Source organism: Asterias rubens, chromosome 17, assembly GCF_902459465.1.
Source record: "Asterias rubens chromosome 17, eAstRub1.3, whole genome shotgun sequence".
Lineage (NCBI taxonomy): Eukaryota > Metazoa > Echinodermata > Asteroidea > Forcipulatida > Asteriidae > Asterias > Asterias rubens.
The window spans coordinates 12,002,522-12,024,623 of NC_047078.1; the positions used below are offsets into that span (position 1 = coordinate 12,002,522).

General features: G+C 42.3%; 1 protein-coding gene across 1 annotated transcript in view; it reads left to right on the plus strand.

Moving 5' to 3' along the window:
• Positions 1-22,102, plus strand: part of LOC117301820 (dynein beta chain, flagellar outer arm-like) — a 106,591-nt gene that overhangs the window by 40,718 nt on the left and 43,771 nt on the right. The window contains exons 32-52 of the mRNA XM_033785820.1: positions 246-426; positions 969-1,077; positions 1,479-1,622; positions 1,904-2,033; positions 3,054-3,398; positions 3,670-3,774; positions 4,723-4,845; positions 6,152-6,211; positions 7,052-7,243; positions 7,663-7,874; positions 9,300-9,457; positions 9,959-10,184; positions 10,368-10,676; positions 11,083-11,253; positions 11,931-12,059; positions 12,938-13,098; positions 13,492-13,618; positions 14,692-14,900; positions 15,550-15,640; positions 16,562-16,725; positions 17,316-17,487. Of these exons, the coding sequence (XP_033641711.1) occupies positions 246-426; positions 969-1,077; positions 1,479-1,622; positions 1,904-2,033; positions 3,054-3,398; positions 3,670-3,774; positions 4,723-4,845; positions 6,152-6,211; positions 7,052-7,243; positions 7,663-7,874; positions 9,300-9,457; positions 9,959-10,184; positions 10,368-10,676; positions 11,083-11,253; positions 11,931-12,059; positions 12,938-13,098; positions 13,492-13,618; positions 14,692-14,900; positions 15,550-15,640; positions 16,562-16,725; positions 17,316-17,487 (3,518 nt within the window). The remainder of the gene's footprint in view (positions 1-245; positions 427-968; positions 1,078-1,478; positions 1,623-1,903; positions 2,034-3,053; positions 3,399-3,669; positions 3,775-4,722; positions 4,846-6,151; positions 6,212-7,051; positions 7,244-7,662; positions 7,875-9,299; positions 9,458-9,958; positions 10,185-10,367; positions 10,677-11,082; positions 11,254-11,930; positions 12,060-12,937; positions 13,099-13,491; positions 13,619-14,691; positions 14,901-15,549; positions 15,641-16,561; positions 16,726-17,315; positions 17,488-22,102) is intronic.

The following is a 22,102-nucleotide window of genomic DNA, read 5'->3' on the forward strand; positions in this document are numbered from 1 at the left end:
GTGAAAAAAAAAATCACAGGCATGTTTACTGAGGTGGGATTCGAACCCACGACCTTTGCAATTCTAAAGCAGTGTCATACCAACTAGACCACCGAGATTGGCTGGTAGCTAGAGGCAGCTCGAATCCTTGATATTAGCAGCGGGTACCGCAGTGTTTCAAAAGATGTTAAATTTGCATTGGGGTCATTACATGTATGTAGTTTTTGTTTTAACCTATTATTTGTTTACCAATGTTTACCAAACAGTTACCACCAAGCCTATGGACACTATGAAGGTCGTACTTCCTCCTGAGAGGCCAAAGGTCAAGGTCAAAGTTGAGGAGAAGATTGACAAGAGCGAGTTGCAGCTGATGTTGTTCCCAGGGCAGATTCAGAAGATCAGTAATCTGATCACCCTATTGGCACACCAGAGGGATCTACTGCAAAGGTAGGAGTTAAAGACTGGGTCGCACCAGCTAGTTATTAAAACGCCTGAACACGTGCCAAGAAAATCTTCAAATGGGTTTGGTCTGACTCAAACAGATAGCTTCTGTCGGAAATGTCTATAATGTGACCCTAAATACTTAAATTCTGGTAATATAAGTAACTAGGGTCACATTATAGTCATTTACGGCCGAAGGTATGTCTATGAACGAGATGAACTTGCACACCTACATCCTAATGAAGTCCAACCCCACCACAAGTCCATAGTTGGATCCAAGTCCATAGTCATCCATCTCATTTTAATTACCTTGCCACTACGTCTAATTGCAGGACTTGATGGTCGACCAAAAATTGTATGCAGGCTTAAAGGTCTGGTGCCTTAAATGAGACTTAAAGACTTGTTTGTTCTAATCTTTCTTTTGTGCTTTGTTTTGTGTTGGTCATAAAGGCTCCTGCATTATGCACCATATAAATGTCTCATACTATTAGTATAGTTATTATTATTATTATTATTATTATTATTATTATTATTATTTGTAATTACAGACTGATTGATAAGCAAGATGAGATTAAAGGGTCTCTTCAGGACTCCTTCGAGTGGCGTTCACATCTACGCTACGTCTGGAACGAATCCACCATGGGGCTGTCAGTCAAAGTAAGTTTACAAGTGACAATGTAAATATTAAGGACTAACTGTAGGCTCTTTAAAGTTACAGTCATAGATTGGTTTTTGTCAACGTAATTTGCTTATTTATAGGCAAAAGTGAGGGCTACACTTAACTGATTTTGGCTGTCAACCCAAACCAACTAGGGGCATGTTGCCTCCTTACCCCCTTCAAAATATGTAAAGATGTAGGCATGGGGATTGTTCACTAAGACCCTGGCTGGTAGAGCAGAATGCTAGTAGACAGCACCAGAGCTAGGGTCCTGTGAAATAGACCGCTCGGCCATGCCACGACACACCATGATAGAACTTGTCTCTAAGATTTATACTTAACACAAACATTTGGGCCCATTCTAAATCTGTCATATTATTTTGTTTCCTTGTATTCTCAGATGTTGGACACAACGTTTGATTATGGGTTTGAGTACATGGGCTCTGGAAGTCGCCTCGTCTTGACACCAATGACGGAGAGAGTGTTTCTTAGCATGGGCCAAGCTATCAAGGCTCGTATGGCTGCCTTATGCGTCGGACCATCGGTGAGTATGACCACACAGGGTCAGCTGAAGGCGCTACAGACATTCTAAGTTCAAATTTCAAGTTCAAGTTAATTTATTTGTCCACAGTATCAAGATCAGTCTATGATAAACATACATTAACAAATAGAAAATCTACAAATAGAAAATAGATATTTATAATCAAATTTACAAAGATACTGCAGGGGAGCTTATTGAAAAGCAAAGCTTTTAAGCATGGGCCCCCGACAGGGCTGCTCGTTGAATATGATGATTTATGTCTTCATTTTGTTCTTCATCTTTAGTGGAGTGGTCGTCTTGAGTTAGTGCAGGAGATGGGAAGGATCTTAGGCCAGCCTCTGTATCTCTTCAACTGCTCCCACGCTACTGACTCCCAGATGCTTGGGGACATCTTCAGGGGACTTGCATCTACAGGTATCTTGCCGTCAAATTATTCGTTTTAAGGGTTTGGGCGCTTTTTGTACGACACAAAACACAGTGTCCACTGACTTACATAACTCTTGACACAGATTGAAGATAATGATAGTAGAAAGCTTCCCTTAAAATATTACTTGCTGAGGTGCTGTAGTTTTTGAGTGAACTACATGTATGGGTTCACTTGGGTTGTCAAACTGCAGTTTCAATTCTAGCCCTTTTCACACTACTCTGTTCCCTGGGGGCAGCCCGGGGGTTACTGCTGGCCTTATCTGTACCCCAGTCTGCCCCAGGTAAAACCCTGGGGTTTTCTTGAAACTTGCAACTGGAACCATGTGAAAAAGGGACACAGTGTGAAAGTGTGCCATAACTGTCAGCATTGCCCCTCAGATTCAAGTTTTGGGGGATAAAAACTGATGTCTTTTTTCCATAACCTCAAGACTTCACCATGAAATGATTCTCAAAATTACTTTTTACTTTTTTAAGCTGCTGTACTTGTAGGGTGTCGTGGCCGAGTGGATAAGAACACCGAACTCAAGCTCTGGTGTTTCTGTTCAGCAGAGTGTGGGTTCAAATCCCGGTCGTGACACTTGTGTCCCTGAGCAAGACACTTAACTAGAATTGCTTCTCTCCACCCAGGGGTAAATGGGTACCTGTGAGGGCAGAGATGGTTCTTGTGATTGATTTAGCCGAGTAGCGCATATTAATGTTGCACAAGGCTGTATACTCCCACCAGGGAGCTGAGATGGTTTAAGGAGTGATTTAAGGCCCAGTGACCAGGGGTAATAATGTGAAGCGCTTTGGGACGCCCTCCGGGTGTGAAAAGCGCTATATAAAAACGGGTTATTATTATTATTATTATTATTATTATTATTATTATTATTATTATTATTATTATTATTATTATTATTATTATTATTATTATTATTATCCGAATAAGTTTTTGATTGTCATTGATTAAAGAGTGAATACCAAACGTAACCTTCCCTTGAAATAAATGTTTTTATTTGATAATAACAGGTGCATGGGTGTGCTTGAACAATCTGAGCCACATCCCAGCCCCAGTCCTCAGCATCTTCTCCCAGCTCTTGCAGAGTTTCCTAGATGCCCTCCGCATGGGTAAATCCGCCACCGTGTTCCCCTTCCAAACAGACGAGGTCGCCGTCAACGCAAACGGGGCTTGCTTTGCTACGTTGGACAGCTCCATTTCAGTGCCGGGGGTATCGTTGGCATCAGTGGACGGGCGGGTCTTACTGAACTCGGCGTCGGCTCTCTTGCCGAGTAAGCTTAGTAAGCTGATGAGGACGGTGTCTGTTGCTCAAGTTGACTTGAGATTGTCTCTGGAAGCGCTGCTGTGGAGTCAGGGTAGGTATCAGTGACACATAGAATAAAAACATCCTTTTCATCTGACAACTCACACCTGTTAACTCCATGTAATTCCTTTCCAAACAGTAACACCATATGAAAATCTCATTATAGGAACAATATGCCGCAATGCTTCTAGTCACGACTAGTTTCAAAGTTGCAACTACAAAGGAGCGACTTGTCAAATAGTATACTTCACTATTCAGCTAGACTGAATTGGTTATCAGTTTGCAACAGCTAATACTATTTGTCTATGTTTTGTTTTGTTCAGGATTCACAAAGGCCATTGAGTTGTCTCACAAGATGATAGCTCTGAGGGAACTTTACACTAAGATGATTCCAAACACCTTCTTCACTTCACAGGATGCCAAACTGGGTAAGCGAGCTCAATTGCCAGAATACAGTCGGTCTGAGCTTCATACCTACCACAAATGAGTCAAAGAGAATAGACCGTATTGAATAACCCCTTTTTTTATATGAAAGTCACCATCTTGTAGGGCAAACCGTATGCGCGTCAAAACGCGTACATCAATGAAGCACGCACCACGCAACATTCACAGTTTGATTTCTACGGCACATGCACGCACACACACACGGAAGACATGTTGTAGGGCAGATATTTGAACAATGGCGTCATATTCAATATGTTCTATTGTAGTTGGTTTATGAAAAATTGCAAACATGGCAGCTAGTCTTGCTAGTGAGTCAACATGCATTGTCTGTATGCATCGATTTAACCACTCCTAATATTTAAACACTTTTCTGAAAGCATTAATAGCAACCATTGCCGCAATTGACCTCAGAATACAGAACAATCCTTCAATCTTCAAACGACAGCTTGAAACTCAAATCTTCAAAGGGGCATAATTTAAATGCTGGACTTAAGACTTTACAAACCAGCAGCCTTTAATGGCCTTTTTTGTCAGATACTGTGTGCTTTATAAGTGCTGTTTATTATTTTTAGTTTTATTATCTATTATTATTATTATTATTATTATTATTATTATTATTATTATTATTATTATTATTTTGTCCAGCTGCGCCACACATCTGGAACTCTCTACCACTTAATCTTACTGTAGATCTTGTCTTTGTATCACAAAATTCAAATCTCTTCTCAAGAATCTCTTCTCTTATCTTACATGTACAGTACATGTATGTCACAGGTTTTCAAAAACTAATTTTTTGTCTGTTTTTTTTTTTGTCTGTTTTATTTATTTTTTTTTTTTTACTGCTGCTTAAACACCCAGCAGGGTGGATATTTACACATTACAAGTCTTTATTATTATTACTACTATTAATTGTTTACTTTGTTTTATCTTAGGGAGCGATCTGAGCGAGGATTCTCGTGGCTGGAGCCTTCAGAGTATCCGTAGCATCGTCTTAGAAGGAGGAGCAATCTTAGATGAGCTTCTTGTACTCCAGCTGGCTGAAGAGCAAGAAACAGGTGAGAGATGAACTTATGAAAGTGTCAGGGAAGTATCGAGTGGTTAATAAGAGCACCGAATTCAACTCTGGTGTTTCTGTTCAGCAGATTGTGGGTTCGAGTCCCAGCCATGACACTTGTGTCCTTAAGCAAGACACTTGACCATTGCTTCGTCCTTCAGATGGGTTGAAAGCTGTTGGTTCTGTGTATTGTGTAACGCACATAGAAGAACCCAGTACACTTAGCGAAAAGAGAAGGGGGTTCGCTTCGATGTTCCTGGTTTGATTGGCTGCAAATTGCACCTCAGCACATTGTAAACCATTCCTTTTAAAGGAATAGGTCTTATACTTCATATCGTAGCTCCACATACCTTGCAGAAAGAAATACTGTGCGCTTTGATACGCCCCTATGGGGTGTTACAAAGCGCTATACTATATAAGAACCAAGTATTCTTGTTATTATTATTTAAAGGCAGTGGACACTATTGGTAATTACTCAAAATAATTATCATCAAAAAACCTTTCTTGGTAACAAGTAATGGGGAGAGGTTGATAGTATAAAACATTGAGACCTCAAGTTTGGAATTTGAGGTCTCAAGCATCAGAAAGCACACAACTTCGTGTTGCAAGGGTTGTTTATCTTATCTCGCAACTTCGACTGATTGAGCTCAAATTTTCACAGGTTTGTTATTTTATCCATTTGTTGAGATACACCAACTGTGAAGACTAGTCTTTGATAATTACCTGACCAATAGTGTCCACTGTCTTTAAGTCAGTTTTAAAAAAGGGGCTTCAAGGTCAATTCAGTTTTGTGTTGCACTTGTTTTCCTTTTGAAAATAGCGCAAAAGTTACAAGTCTGTAACCTGATTTGGGGTTGATAAAAAAAAAAGATTTATTGCAGCGGTATTCAAAGATACAACCTCCGGATTAACTTGTCGACACTCAACCAACTGAGCTATCTAGCCATATAGTGTCTCCCTATTTGTCAACATCCTTGTACGGACTGTAAAAGGGGGTTAACCCTGTTTCAGCTCCAGGAGTACATGTAGGTGGCAACATGCCTCTGGTAGCAGTTGCTTTGGGTCAACATCCCAAATCAAATATAAAGTGTAGCCCTCACCTTTAAGTGGTGGTCTGGCCTGGTGATGTGAGGTGATTTCTCATAAAACAACCATCAAATTCGTTTGCATTTTCCTCTCCTCCCTAACTTCTTAATTTCTTCTCCCTTCTACACTGATTTCAACAAGTATAACTGCTTGAATTAATTCAACCAGAAAGTAACTCGAGTTATAAAAACAATTTGAATCAACGTTTCTTCCTATTTCAGCCCTTAATGCAGAATCGTTGGAGAACATTGCTGAAGCTGCAAGTGATTTACCAGAGAAAGGTAGAATTAGTTCTTTCTGCTATATTATTTGTTCCTTGCTGTCGATGGAATCTTTTCATTTCATTTTATTTTATTTGCCAGCAAACATGAAAAAACACATACATGTATTAAAAAATTGCACATCAAAGATTAGGGGGTGGAACACAAAACACTACAGACAAAACAAAAGACAAGCACCCTGGCAGGAAAAGCCAATAGCGACAAAAAGACACTTTCAAAGTGGCTGACCTTTTGGTTCGAGACATTAACGATCATTCACAATCAAACTAAATCTGAAGATGATAAAGACTCTGTCTGTATTGATGTATTTCCACTTAAAGCCATTGGACACTTTCGGTAAACAGTAATGTCCAAGGCCCACACTTCGTGTATCACAACTTCTATGAAAAATAACAAACCTATGAAAATTTAGGCTCAATCGGTCATCGGACATCGGAATCGGGAGAAAACCCACCCTTGTTTCCGCACGTTTCGCCGTGTCATGACATGTGTTTGAAATAAATCCGTAATTCTCGATATCGAGAATTTATATTAAAGTGTTTTTTAAAAAGTAAAGCATTTGAATGGAATAATATTTCAAGAGAAGTCTTTCACCATTACTTTCTGTAAACCCTGTAAGTTATTTGTAAATCTGTGAACTTTTAATTTTATCACATGGTCACGACCCTGCAAGGTTGTAAACAACTGATAAAGAACTCGTCGCCACTCTTTTTTTGCTTTTTTTTTTTGCATTTATACCAAAGATTATTTTGGTTGGTCGGCAGCTGGTATGCAACAGCTGGTGTGCAGCCAGGTCTGTTTTCTGATGTATTTTTTTATTTTTTATTTATATCACTGAAGGTGTGAATGAACTACCAGAGAGTTTGACCAAGTATGAAGGTGAAGCCATCGTTACTGCCCTGCGTAATAACTTTATGCCTCGCCTTCACGGCAGTGATGCTGAGATGTTCGTTAGTATGATAGAAGATGTCTTCCCAGACATCGGCGTGCCGATGGGATTCGCCGGTCTGGAGGAGGCAGTTACAAGAGAAGGTAAGGGACAGTTTCAAAGGGCCCAATTTCAAAGAGCTGCTTAAGCACAAATATAAGTTAAGAAAAGCAAACGACATCAACATCAAGAGGACAACTGAGCAAATATGGTGAAAAAATCATGAAAAGTACATTTTGTAACGCATTATAAGTCATAAACCACCATTAATGGAGTCTTATAATCTACCCATCATGAAAAGGTCTTTAGTAGCGTAAGGTCAATTTAGCAATGTCTGCTAGTTCAAACTAAAAGTTTAATTGAAAAACTGTTCAAAGGTCATGACTTTAACTCAAAATGTAAAGTGACATTATCATTTGATAACTGTTTTTAGCAGTGTTGTAAGTAGCAAAAAGTGAATTGCGGTGGTACTAATGAAACTTTTGGGGTATGAAATAAGTTTCATCCAATTATATTTTTGCAGGTAAACTAAGCTTGAATACTCCGGTAGTCAGCACCCATCCTGCCTCTACGGTGACCCAGATCCTGAGCCCTACAGGGGGGCAAGAAAAACAGCCATTGGACGATATCCACGCTGCGATTGCCGTGGCCACGAGCGAGTTAGGTCTGTTACCTGGGACTGCGTTTCAGGCCAGGGTGGCTCAACTAGCACAACTGACTGACTCACACCAAACGGTACGTTCAAAATGTCTGCATTTTGTTTTTGACCTAGATTATGTTTGTTTATTTGGTTTTGATGTAACACCATGTTGGGTACATGTAGATTGTAAGTCTCTTAGTTTTTTTTAAATATTGCTTAAAGCCATTGGACACTTTCGGTAAACAGTATTGTCCAAAGGCCCACACTTCGTGTATCACAACTGGTATAACAAATAACAAACCTGTGAAAATTTAGGCTCAATCGGTCATCAGAGTTGGGAGAAAATAACGGGGAAAACCTACCCTTGTTTCCGCACTCTTCGCTCTGTCATGACATGTGAATAAAATAAATCCGTAATTCTCGACAACGAGAATTGATAATTGTTTTAATGTTTTCTCGAAAAGTAAAGCATTTCATGGAATAATATTTCAAGAGAAGTCTTTCACCATTACCTTCTGTAAACCCTGTAAGTTATTTGTAAATCTGTGATTTTTTTTTTTTTTTTTTTCCGTGCCGAAAGTGTAAAATGGCTTTAAGGCTGTTGTAGTAGAAATAGCATTTCCATTTTAAATTTTAAGTTTCAAAGTCAAATTTTCACCTTTTTAAACAATGTTTGATTATCTTATTTTGTGTGATTTTAATGTCTTTGTAAATTTGTAATACAAAATGTGATTCGGTCGTTGGACCACAAACACCATTAAAAGTTCTTCTAAGAACTTGCTAATTCTACAACCCGCGGAGTAGATTTTTTCAGAATTCGGGAGACTTCTCTACCACGTCGGAGTAGATTTTCTGAATTTGAAGACTACTCAATCCTGAAAAGATCTGTCTTGTTATTAACTGCTACCTGTGCATCTTTTGCTCCAGTGGATCAAGGGGACTTCTTGTCATTAAAGCCATTGGACAGAATTTTGTTTTTTAAGTTTACAGATTTACAAATAACTTACAGGGTTTACAGAAGGTAATGGTGAAAGACTTCTCTTGAAATATTATTCCATTAAATGCTTTACTTTTTTAGAAAACATTAAAACAATATCAATTTTCGATATAAAGAATTACGGATTTATTTTAAACACATGTCATGACACTGCGAAACCTGCAGAAACAAGGGTGGGTTTACCCGTTATTTTCTCCCGACTTCGATGACCAATTGAGCCTAAATTTTCACAGGTTTGTTATTTTATATATAAGTTGTGATACACGAAGTGTGGGCCTTGGACAATACTGTTTACCGAAAGTGTCCAATGGCTTTAACTTCACTACTGCGAAGTGAGTTCTTAATTAGTCTCAACGTTTCGACTAGCTCGCTCTAGTCATCATCAGGAGATTGAAGACATAATGGCCTATTTATTAGATGTTAAATTTGCACTGGTGATAACAAATGAATTTCTTTTTCTTGTGGGAGGGGGTTCACCGTATAAATAACTGATTATTAACTGTTTGTTGTTGTTTATTAATAGGTGATAATTGCTGGGCCAGCTGGTTGCGGGAAGAGCGAATGCATCAAGACGTTGGTAGGAGCACAGAGGGAAATGGGAAATATCGTCACTGCTCAAAGAATCTTCACTCAGGCTGTTGAGTCTCAGGAACTTCTGGGGTATGCTGATCCTAAGACCAAGTAAGTATGGACACTGCACACATTTTCAAACAAAAGAGCCTAGACACCAGGTGTGGAGAGTGTGGAGCCTGGGCGACTAGTGCGACTAGTGTCAAAGTTGCGACTATAGACCTGTATCACGCTGTCGCCATCTTGGTCATGTTCCCTCTTCCAATAACAGTAATGAATGCTAACATTCATTGTGCAAACATGGCACCAGACTATTATTACATCCAGCCTTCAGTTTGGTTACAATGAGTTGGAGTGGAGTAAAATCAAGATGGCCAAACCGTGATAAAGGTCTATTGTACTCCTCCGGCCCAACTTTGTCTGCCCTTTCGCACAACTTTCAACAAGCTGTCTTCTGTCATCATGACTTTATTTATATAAAGTGTTAATCTAACTATCTATTCTACTATGTAGGTCGAATATCAGCCGGGACTACCTGGCAAGTAGTTTATACATGGTGTTGCCGCAAATCCCAAAATAAAAAACGTTGTTTGTATTTTTTGTCTCTTTAAGGGAATGGAGGGATGGCCTTTTTACCTCCCTTCTGCGCAAGCTTTGCCTGGTCCACAATACCGACTTCACCAACAGTAAACCCATAATGAAGACACTTCACCTAGATGGCGGTATCGACCCCGCTCAGATGGAGATCTTTAGCTCTGTCTTCCATAGTGACGGCGCCCTCGTTCTCGCAAATAATGAGCGCATCCATGTTCCGGACAACCTGAGGATTTTCTGGGAGGTACGTATGGGTTTTTTAAAAAGCTGCGACTTTTACAGGGAATCTATTCGGGCAATCTCGGTGGTCTGGTTGGTATGACACTGCTCTAGAATTGCAAAGGCATGTGCGCATTGCCGAGAACTGTGGACGTTATTTCGGACGTAGCCTAAGAAATATATTTTAACCCTATCTTGTTTTATGCAGATGGAATCATTAGCTAGTCTGAGCCCCTCCGCGCTGTCTAGGACCGGACTCCTCTCCATGGATACCTCGGACGTCTCCTGGGAGCTGATCCTAGCCAGCTGGCTGGACCGCTGCTCCGAGACCGACCAAGAGGTCCTTAGGAAGCTGACGGACCGCTACGTTGGGCCCACCCTGATGTACCTGGATAGGTGCACCAAACCGGCGATGATGGTCGGCAAGAAGGAGGGCGTGGTTGGCAAGGCCAGGATGAAGAGGATGATTGATGTGTCGGACATGAGTATGGTGATGACCTTCTGCAGTCTACTGGAGGTGAGATTAGATTGGATGAGATTATATTAGGGAGACTGCCAACAGAGAGCTCCATAGCTCAGGTAGAGCGCCAGCACCTTAATCTTGAAGTCGTTGGTTCGAGTCGCACTCTAGTCAATTTGTCCTTTTTCAACTGTGTGTAATAATTCTCTTTTGTGTGAGTGTTGGCTCTGAAAAGAACCGGTTTGGTCGCGATGTTTCAAACTATACTTTACTCATCGTCAGGAGAAACCTGGAATGCTGATGGTGATGCTTCCAGCTTTTGCCGTTCAAAACATCAAGACCAAACCGGCTCTTTTGAGAGCCAACACTTCCTCAAAAAAGAATCGTTACATTGTTGTACCCGTAAATTTACTATTATTTCTAGTGTATTCTTATCTAAACTGTAACTGTTTTATTTCACCAGGCGTTGATCACCCAAGGTTCAGAGCTTGAGGAAGCTCTATGTGAGCGCTACATCAACTTTGCCTGTATCTGGGCGTTTGCCGGTACCCTGGAAGAGCGTTACCGGTCGACATTCAGCGCATGGTGGTTGTCTGAGTGGGGGCAGTACATTGACTATCCTGAAGGAGCTGATGTAAGTAGACAGTGAAAACATTCTGGAGATATTGCATCTTGATTATTTTGTAAAGATGTTATTATACTAGTTTATGTTTGTTCTTGTATGCTCGTTTTAATAATAAATAATAGTAATAATAAGAGTGGCTTCTTATACAGTGCTCATATCCGTCACATAGCGATGCTCAAGGAGCTTTAACATTTAGTATTTTCCTGCAAAGTGGGACCACGTTTGAATTTTGAGACCTACTCCTTTTACATAGCAAATGGTATACAAGGTGCTGTGGTGCATATGCTGCAACCAGGAACACCGAGGCGAACCCCTTTTCTTTTTGATGAGTGCACAGGGTTCTTTTACGTGCATTACACAACATACAGGACCAACGGCTTTACGTTGAGTATCTTGCTCACAGGTGTCACGTATGGGACTTGAACAGCACCTTGTAAACCATTGTATGGTGCTAAATAAAAAGAGTAGGTATCATAATTCAAATATAGTTGCACATACCTTGCAGGAAAGTACTGAATAATGCAGTGCCTTAAGCGTCACTGAGTGATGGGTATGAGTGCCTATATAAGAAGCCACTATTATTATTATTGTTAATATTAAAGTTGTCGCAACTCTGTTAATTCACAGCTCAGGTACACAATAACTCAAGGTGATTCTTGACCCTGGTTGCTTTTGTTTTCTTTCAGGTCTTTGACTATTTTGTCGACGGTGAATCCCAGGAGTTTGTGCACTGGAACGAGGCTGTTCCACCTTATAGTATGCCACCACACGAGGGCATCCCACCAGACGCATTCGTGCATACAGTCAGTATTGAGGTGAGCATTAAGCCCGGTTCATATGTACTTCGTGCGAGTGCGAATGCAATTGTTGAAATGTGCTCAACTCCTGCGAAATATTTGCTGCGAAAGCAGAGATGTGACGTCAAAATTCGCTTATTAATTTGTTAACAGTTACTGTTCTGGAGTTGCACAGAGTCTTTAAACCTTGTTGGAGCATGTTTTTCTTTGAAGGGTCTGTTCGAGTTCACTGGTGGGAGTTGTTCAATTGGTGACGAAGGTTCTTTCTGCACCCAAAATTTCTTGCAATGGAAGGTGTTGCGAGTTACAACGTGGTGGTCATGTTGAGCATTGATCATTGGGCCCTTTTTATGGCAGACTGTATAAAGAAGTGTCGTGATCGAACGGTTAAGACCACATAATTCAAACTCTGGTGTTTCTGATCAGCAGACTGTTGGTTCGAATCCCCAGCCCTGACATTTGTGTCCTTAAGCAAGACATATAACCATTGCTTCGTCCTTCGGATGGGACGTAAAGCCATTGGTCCCGTGTGTTGTGTAACGCATGTAAAAGAACCCAGTGCACTTCACGACAAGAAAAGGGGTTCGCCCCGGTGTTCCTGGCTGTTGCTGCTGTATGCGCCACAGCACCTTGTAAACCCTTATAATGTGCTTCATAATTGGGTCTCAGAATTCATCACTGCAATAACCTATCTTTCTGAAAGTTTGTATAAACTCAGCGCCTCGAGTACCTTGTTTGGTAGATACATGCGCTATATACATGTAAGACTTCGATATTATAAAGACCTCATTGCATTGGCACAATCTAGTGCAAACATTTTGCAGCATCACGTCGTTGAGAATTAAAGTAAACACGTCATTTTTATTTGTTTGTATTATTTGTTTTCTTCTTATCAGCAAACCTCATACCTTCTTGGTCTGCTGTCCGATGCTGGGAGACCCATCTTGCTCACCGGTGAAAGTGGGTGTGGTAAGACCGCCATCGTCAATGACAGGATTCGAACCGTCTGCTCTGGGGAGGTTGCTGAAGTATTGTCTCTCTCTGTCACCACAAATAGGTAATTCACAAAAATATACAGAATCGGTCACAGTACATAAACACTGTTTCTTTTAATTTTGTTGTACAATTCCTTAAATGAATACTGATAGATATTTGTTCCTGTCACAAGGGAATGCATTAGTTTAAGCTTTATTTCCTGAAGCTTTAAGGGTATCGTGTCAAGGGTAGAAAATCGGCTGGGACTACTACTTTAGCTTTAAGGGGATCATTATAAACTTCACTATCGGAGAGTGGGTTCTTCGTTGGTCTCAATCTTTCGACTAGCTTGCTCTAGTCCTTGTCAGGAGACTCACCATGTATATACACACATGGTGTTACCACAAACCTAGTATAAATTGATACCTCACCATGTAATGCCTCAAATCCCACATACCATTTTTTATTTCTCCAGATTCACTACAAGTCGAGTTTTATGGCAGAGGCTGGAGGAAAGATTGGAATGGAAACATGGACGCACCTACGTCCCTAAAGGAAGCAAGAAGCTCATGTGTCATGTCGATGACCTCAACCTTGCATACGTAAGTTTCACCTCGTATGTTTTGTGTTTTAACACTTAAAAGTTTTAACTTTTGTGGTGTTTTTTTTTAGGTTGAAATTTTAACTTTGGGTATAGCTTTGTTGCAAACATTTTTCTATTGTCATAAAACTGTAAAATCTTTTAGATGCTACAATCAGGATCCTATCTCATTGGTGGCTCCCATTTAGCCCTGGCGGCCTTACACTTTGGTATTATACTACAGTGACGTCCTGGATATCAGGGTCCATTTCTGGGGCGGAAAATTTTAAAAGCTTCATAACTCAACTCGTACCTGCAAGAAAGCACTAATTTCACATTCCATGGCAGCATATTTTTTTCTGCGGTGGGTTTTGATCACAGTTATTCTTCACAAATCCGTCATTTTCATGAAATAATGCAGCTCCCAACTCTCACAGTCTGCCGTGTGTACGCAAGAAGCACGACGCACAAATCTTGCGTTGCATTGGCGTGTTGACGCTGTGCAGTCAAAATACGGTGACCAAGAATTCATGCGTCTTGCATCATGCATCTTGCACGCGAATGTATACACGTACGCACGGCAACGGACAACACCGTGAGAAAACGATCAAAACGGAATTTGTTAACGTTGGGAGCTGCATTATTTCACGAAAATGACAGATTTGTGAGGAATATATGAGGACCAAAACCCACCGCATTAAAATGTATGCCGCCATAGAATGTGATTCTGTTGAAATTAGTGGCTTGTTGCAGGTAAGATTTGAGTTATGAAGCTTTGAAATTTTTCCGCCCCAGAAACGGGCCTTAATAGTTAAGACTCTGTATCTGTGTACAGAGGAAGAGTCCTATATAGGGTTAGCTCTCAATATGCCGTCTGCATGCACTCCAGCTGGATGGGGCTAACATCACTGAGAGGGGGTGTTGATTGTCATGCTGCCCAAGCATTTTTACCAGGACTGTAGGTCCGATTATTGGTAGATTTAACCTGAAAAAGACTAAGTATGCCTCAAGGTTTGTAATTATGATCAAGAATCTGCCTCTTTAATCCCTCTGAAATTGACCCTGTGAAAAAATTCCCACTCACTCTCTCTGCAGGTGGATAACTTCGGCCGACAATCAGCCTGTGAGATGGTCCGTCAGCATCTAGACTCTGGTGGCATGTACGAGCCGGATACCCATCGTCTACGAGAAGTCAAGAATGTCTCTTATGTCACAACCATCAATCCCAACTCCCCAGCTAAGGTGCCGAGGCCCAGTCAGCGCCTCATCAGACACTTCTCTGTGTTTGGAGTTCCGTACCCAAAGTAAGTACCCAAACCTTCATCCCATTGGTGGTCGATCTCGGCGTGCAATATTTTCCCAGCAGACCTTGCTCACTCATAACCCCTGGAATTGGTTAAAATGTGCTAGAATGTACTTGTGGCGTGTCATGGCTGAGTGGTTACGAGCACCGGATTCAAGCTCTGGTGTTTGATCTGCAGAGTGTGGGTTCGTATCCCGGTCGTGACACTTGCTACATAAAATTGGGGAGGTAGTGCTTTCTGCCAGGCTTCGGACTGATGATACCCAAGCCTACATCCATATGGACTGTAAAAGGGGTAACCCTGTTTCAGCAAGTATGTTGTATAGATAATATCTGTGTGTGAGTGCAAAAAGGTCAAATGTACAATGAACATGTACATGTACCACAGTTAAGTTGAGGTGCCATGCACCTAGAAACGCGCAATGGAAGAGTTGGAGCGCTTTGTGTCAGCAGAGATATATCAGTACTGCTTATTTAGTTTTGAGCGTGCGCTGGCCCCGCATCGCAATTCCGCTTCTCAGCTGTGAGTAAGGATAATTATATACCTCCCAAAATATTGTTATTTATGTTTTTTTATTCATTTAATGAACTGTTAGAACTTAAAGTTTTGTATGTTGCTGTTGATAAACACTTTTTTATCTATTCCCTAGGCCCTGCGAAGTACATAGCATCTTCACTACATTGCTTAACACGCATTTCCTGACACCAGCAACGACATCGTCAACATCAGCCAGAGACAGGGTAAGAAGTAGTCTGGTGCCGAACTGAGCAAGACATAAGACTCTTGTACCCCCCTGCTTGACGCACTTATAATTGAGCAGAATATCTTGGGCAAGAAAATTGCTTAAAATCATGCATAATTTACAATGATTGAGCCTAGTATGTCGTTCTTGCAAGGGCAAGGCAGTTTTTCATTTGTCAAAGGACATCGCTATGAGGGAAATGTAAATTGCTAATAGAACACTTCCTTGGGCACCAAGGCAATGACTGGCGCATGGAATTGCCTCATTTAGTCCAGGGGCTTTGGGCCAATTTGGGGCAAGATCGTGACACACTAGATAAAAGCACACAATTTTGAAATGCTATTGTAATTGGCTTTGTGAAATTATCAAGCATGACTTTAAAATATTTACATTGTGACTTCCTTTTGGGCTCATTGCACAGCCACTTCACAGAGGATTTGTTCTTATCTTTAAATTAAAACTTGAGGCCATTGTCACACAGAGCAATTTTGTCGGGCAAAATGACGAGAAAATTTGAATATGAATTAATTTTTCTTATTGGAGATTGTGTGGAGCTGGTTGCCTGTAAATTGTCTTGTATGTCACGCAACTAGCTGGTGAGAGAGTTTTTTCTACTGCTGCCTCCTGCCTATAGAACGGTCTTCCTGTCCCAGTTGAAAACGCTCTGACTGTTCTGTCCTTCAAGAAAAGTCCCCAGACTCACCTGTTCTCCAATCTGTGTAGCTTCTGGTTCTCACCATTACTTTGTGCTTTCTGATAAGCGCCTTGCATCCTTTGGTAATTTGGCGCTATATAAATCGAGTTATTAATATTCTTATGGCCTTTACAATCAACATAAACATTTAAGAAATTGTGATGTGAGAATGCCTTGTGAGTTTGTTTATTAACACAAAATTTGAATCTTTACTTCTCCTCGCAGCGTCATCACATCATGGACAAGGAGGAGGAACAGTTGAGGGCGCTCGTGTCAATGATCGTTAACGTCACAATTGAGATCCAAGACCGCATGAGAACCATGTATCTTCCAACAGCCGAACGATGTCACTATATCTTCACCCTCAGAGACATCAGGAAGATGTTCAGGTATTAGAAGGTTCCTCAAGGATCTGCTCTGGGTCCCCTCACACTAAACATTTACATTGAATACAGCTCAGCTTTGAAGAATAAAAATAGATTAAATTTAATTGTATTTATTGAATTTTTTTTTTTAATAAACAGTAGATGCCCAAACATATTCACTCACAGAAACACAGATTGAAAATGTTTGACAGTGTTCCATTGGAATCACTTCAATATGGCCGTGAGTGGAACTTGGGGTACGGCGGTTCTGCAGGGAATAGTTCTAGGTCCAGTTGTCTTTCGAAAATAGAAAATACAAGTCACACAGCTGCAAAAAGGGACCACTAACTTGCTGATATGAACTCATCAGGTCTGGAATTTCACGGAAGCCATAAAGGCCATTGACTTCATTGCCCTGGTCTTGGTCTTGGCCTTGGTGCCCCTTCAAAAGTTTCCAATAGACTTCAAGATTTTCCAATGGAAGTGCCCTTTTCAAACTGAAAATGGTTTTTCCCTCTCAACGATGAAATTCCCTGCATGACTCATAACTTTATCATCTCTAAAATGAACTTTCTCTTAATAACTTTTTAATTGATGATTTGTTTTTCTACCAGGAACATTTGCATTTCTCTTCGCCCAAACACAACTCGTGAGAAACTGCTGATGCTATGGCGTCATGAATGTGAGTTTATCTACGGACAGCGATTGGTCAGTCCGGTTGATTTTGATCGTTACCAGCAGGCTTTCGTAACGGCGGCTAGGAAGGAATTCTCCAGTGAAGAACTGGTAAGTAGAATTTTGAATCCCGGTTAAGATTCCTGTGAATCCCTATAAAGAGACAAGGGCCTAATTTCATAGAGCTGCTTAACGGCAGATTTTGTGCTTACTGTGCTATTTCCATTTCATAGCGATGCTATATTTTGTGGCGTGTCATGGCCTAGCGGTTAAGAGCACCGGAATCAAACTCTGGTGTTATAAGCAGCAGAGTGTGCGTTCGAATCAGGGGCATGCTACCTCCGCCCTTGAGCAAGGCACTCGACCATAACTGCATCTTAAACAGATGGAAAGGTAGAGCAGGCTTCTAGTGGATGATACCCATGCCTACATTCTTATGGAGTGTGAAGGGGGTAACCCTGTATCAGCCCCAGGAGTAGGTGGCTCCTAGTGGATGATACCCATGCCTACATCCTTATGGACTGTTAAGGGGGTAACCCTGTATCAGCCCCAGGAGTAGGTGGCTTCTAGTGGATGATACCCATGCCTACATCCTTATGGACTGTGAAGGGGGTAACCCTGTATCAGCCCCAGGAGTAGGTGGCTCCTAGTGGATGATACCCATGCCTACATTCTTATGGAGTGTGAAGGGGGATAACCCTGTTTCAGCCCCAGGAGTAGGTGGCTCCTAGTGGATGATACCCATGCCTACATCCTTATGGAGTGTGAAGGGGGTAACCCTGTTTCAGTCCCAGGAGTAGGTGGCTTCTAGTGGATGATACCCATGCCTACATCCTTATGGACTGTGCAGGGGGTAACCCTGTTTCAGCCCCAGGAGTAGGTGGCTTCTAGTGGATGATACCCATGCCTACATCCTTATGGACTGTGCAGGGGGTAACCCTGTTTCAGCCCCAGGAGTAGGTGGCTTCTAGTGGATGATACCCATGCCTACATCCTTATGGAGTGTGAAGGGGGTAACCCTGCTCAGTCCCAGGAGTAGGTGGCTCCTAGTGGATGATACCCATGCCTACATCCTTATGGACTGTGAAGGGGGTAACCCTGTTTCAGCCCCAGGAGTAGGTGGCTCCTAGTGGATGATACCCATGCCTACATTCTTATGGAGTGTGAAGGGGGTAACCCTGTTTCAGCCCCAGGAGTAGGTGGCTCCTAGTGGATGATACCCATGCCTACATTCTTATGGAGTGTGAAGGGGGTAACCCTGTTTCAGCCCCAGGAGTAGGTGGCTTCTAGTGGATGATACCCATGCCTACATCCTTGTGGACTGTGAAGGGGGTAACCCTGTTTCAGTCCCAGGAGTAGGTGGCTCCTAGTGGATGATACCCATGCCTACATTCTTATGGAGTGTGAAGGGGGTAACCCTGTTTCAGCCCCAGGAGTAGGTGGCTCCTAGTGGATGATACCCATGCCTACATTCTTATGGAGTGTGAAGGGGGTAACCCTGTTTCAGCCCCAGGAGTAGGTGGCTCCTAGTGGATGATACCCATGCCTACATTCTTATGGAGTGTGAAGGGGGTAACCCTGTTTCAGCCCCAGGAGTAGGTGGCTTCTAGTGGATGATACCCATGCCTACATCCTTGTGGACTGTGAAGGGGGTAACCCTGTTTCAGCCCCAGGAGTAGGTGGCTCCTAGTGGATGATACCAATGCCTACATTCTTATGGAGTGTGAAGGGGGTAACCCTGTTTCAGTCCCAGGAGTAGGTGGCTCCTAGTGGATGATACCCATGCCTACATTCTTATGGAGTGTGAAGGGGGTAACCCTGTTTCAGCCCCAGGAGTAGGTGGCTCCTAGTGGATGATACCCATGCCTACATTCTTATGGAGTGTGAAGGGGGTAACCCTGTTTCAGCCCCAGGAGTAGGTGGCTCCTAGTGGATGATACCCATGCCTACATCCTTGTGGAGTGTGAAGGGGGTAACCCTGTTTCAGTCCCAGGAGTAGGTGGCTTCTAGTGGATGATACCCATGCCTACACTCTTATGTAGTGTGAAGGGGGTAACCCTGTTTCAGCCCTAGGAGTAGGTGGCTCCTAGTGGATGATACCCATGCCTACATCCTTATGGACTGTGAAGGGGGGTAACCCTGTTTCAGCCCCAGGAGTAGGTGGCTCCTAGTGGATGATACCCATGCCTACATCCTTATGGACTGTGAAGGGGGTAACCCTGTTTCAGCCCCAGGAGTAGGTGGCTCCTAGTGGATGATACCCATGCCTACATTCTTATGGAGTGTGAAGGGGGTAACCCTGTTTCAGCCCCAGGAGTAGGTGGCTCCTAGTGGATGATACCCATGCCTACATTCTTATGGAGTGTGAAGGGGGTAACCCTGTTTCAGCCCCAGGAGTAGGTGGCTTCTAGTGGATGATACCCATGCCTACATCCTTGTGGACTGTGAAGGGGGTAACCCTGTTTCAGTCCCAGGAGTAGGTGGCTCCTAGTGGATGATACCCATGCCTACATTCTTATGGAGTGTGAAGGGGGTAACCCTGTTTCAGCCCCAGGAGTAGGTGGCTCCTAGTGGATGATACCCATGCCTACATTCTTATGGAGTGTGAAGGGGGTAACCCTGTTTCAGCCCCAGGAGTAGGTGGCTCCTAGTGGATGATACCCATGCCTACATTCTTATGGAGTGTGAAGGGGGTAACCCTGTTTCAGCCCCAGGAGTAGGTGGCTTCTAGTGGATGATACCCATGCCTACATCCTTGTGGACTGTGAAGGGGGTAACCCTGTTTCAGCCCCAGGAGTAGGTGGCTCCTAGTGGATGATACCCATGCCTACATTCTTATGGAGTGTGAAGGGGGTAACCCTGTTTCAGTCCCAGGAGTAGGTGGCTCCTAGTGGATGATACCCATGCCTACATTCTTATGGAGTGTGAAGGGGGTAACCCTGTTTCAGCCCCAGGAGTAGGTGGCTCCTAGTGGATGATACCCATGCCTACATTCTTATGGAGTGTGAAGGGGGTAACCCTGTTTCAGCCCCAGGAGTAGGTGGCTCCTAGTGGATGATACCCATGCCTACATTCTTATGGAGTGTGAAGGGGGTAACCCTGTTTCAGCCCCAGGAGTAGGTGGCTTCTAGTGGATGATACCCATGCCTACATCCTTGTGGACTGTGAAGGGGGTAACCCTGTTTCAGCCCCAGGAGTAGGTGGCTCCTAGTGGATGATACCCATGCCTACATTCTTATGGAGTGTGAAGGGGGTAACCCTGTTTCAGCCCCAGGAGTAGGTGGCAAAATACCCCTGGTGACAGTTGATTTGGATCGATGGCACAAATCAGTTAGGTGAAGCCCTCACTTTTATGTGGTCATCCTGCCTTGTGATATTAAGCAATCTGTCAAAATAAAGTAAAAATAAATAGAAGGGAAACAAAAATAGAATCACACAACTGTAAGGCATTGTACCAGACACCATGCAAATGTTAATATATGCCAAGTGTTTTTTCCCAAAACCTTTTGTTTTTGCTCCTTTCCTCCCCTCAATCTCCCCTTGAAGAAACTCGATGGACCCAGCTCCGAATGGCAGTCAGCATTCTTGGTAAAATGTTGTGTGCTGCCAGCTAGTGTTTCAAAAGGGAGACTTTCCAACGCTAGGTGGCAGCAGACTTACCGGGTAAATTTGCATTGTTTACGTAGTTCTGAACATGCGCATAGTTCTGAGAACAATGGCTTTACCCGGTAAGTCTGCTGCCACCTATCGTCCAAGAAAGTCTCCTATTAATATCTAATTCCAAAACACTTGTTTTTAATTATTGTCAAAACAGTACCACTTTTCTATTGTCCTGTTTGCAGTTTTTCCAACTTCTTTTGAAGTAATTTGGGGTCTGAGCAGAGATAAATTTACTTGAGCGGGATTTGAACCAACGACCTCCAGATTAACGTGCCGGCGCTCTACCAACTGAGCTTTCCAGCCCTATGTTGTCAGTCTCCCTATTTTGTCAATACTGTTAGCTGCCGTGTAGTCAGGGGTGTATTTCACAAAGAGTTAAGACTAGTCTTAATTCGAGTTAGGACGAGTTACTCGTCCTTACTTAGAACTAGCCTTAAGTTTTAATATCTCATAGGACTAGTCCCAACTCTTTGTGAAATCGACCCCAGTGATCACACCCAAGTTTACAATGCAACCTGGGAAGCGGCAGCCAGGGGATGGAAATACATGTACATGGAACAAGGTTTCACCATCTAAATAGACATTCAGGCTTATGCTGAAAAACCTACAACTTTGGAATAAACTGCTAATGTGACAAATATGCGATGTTGAGTTTTATGCGAAGTTGTGTTTTACATCACTAGTGTGTTCCATGCAATAAAAATAAATACTATTTGTCATATAGTTTTAATTTCATGATCATCCTTCATATCGTCATAAATCTAATATCATATTTTTAACAATAATCATCCATTGAATGTGCACCATGGCTTGAGGAGTTGGGTGTAGACTTTTATCCTGTCCAGGGGGAGTAGAAATATTCTCAGTCGCTTGAAGCCACTGGACACGTTTGGTAATTACTCAAAATACATATTAGCATAAAAACTTACTTGGTAATGTGAAACGGAGAGCTGTTGTTGATAGTACAAACATTGTGAAAACAGCTCCTGCTGAAGTAGGGGAGACAATTTCTCACTCAATCATTTTAATTTCTCAAGCTCTGAAAGCACATTATTTTTCACAAGGG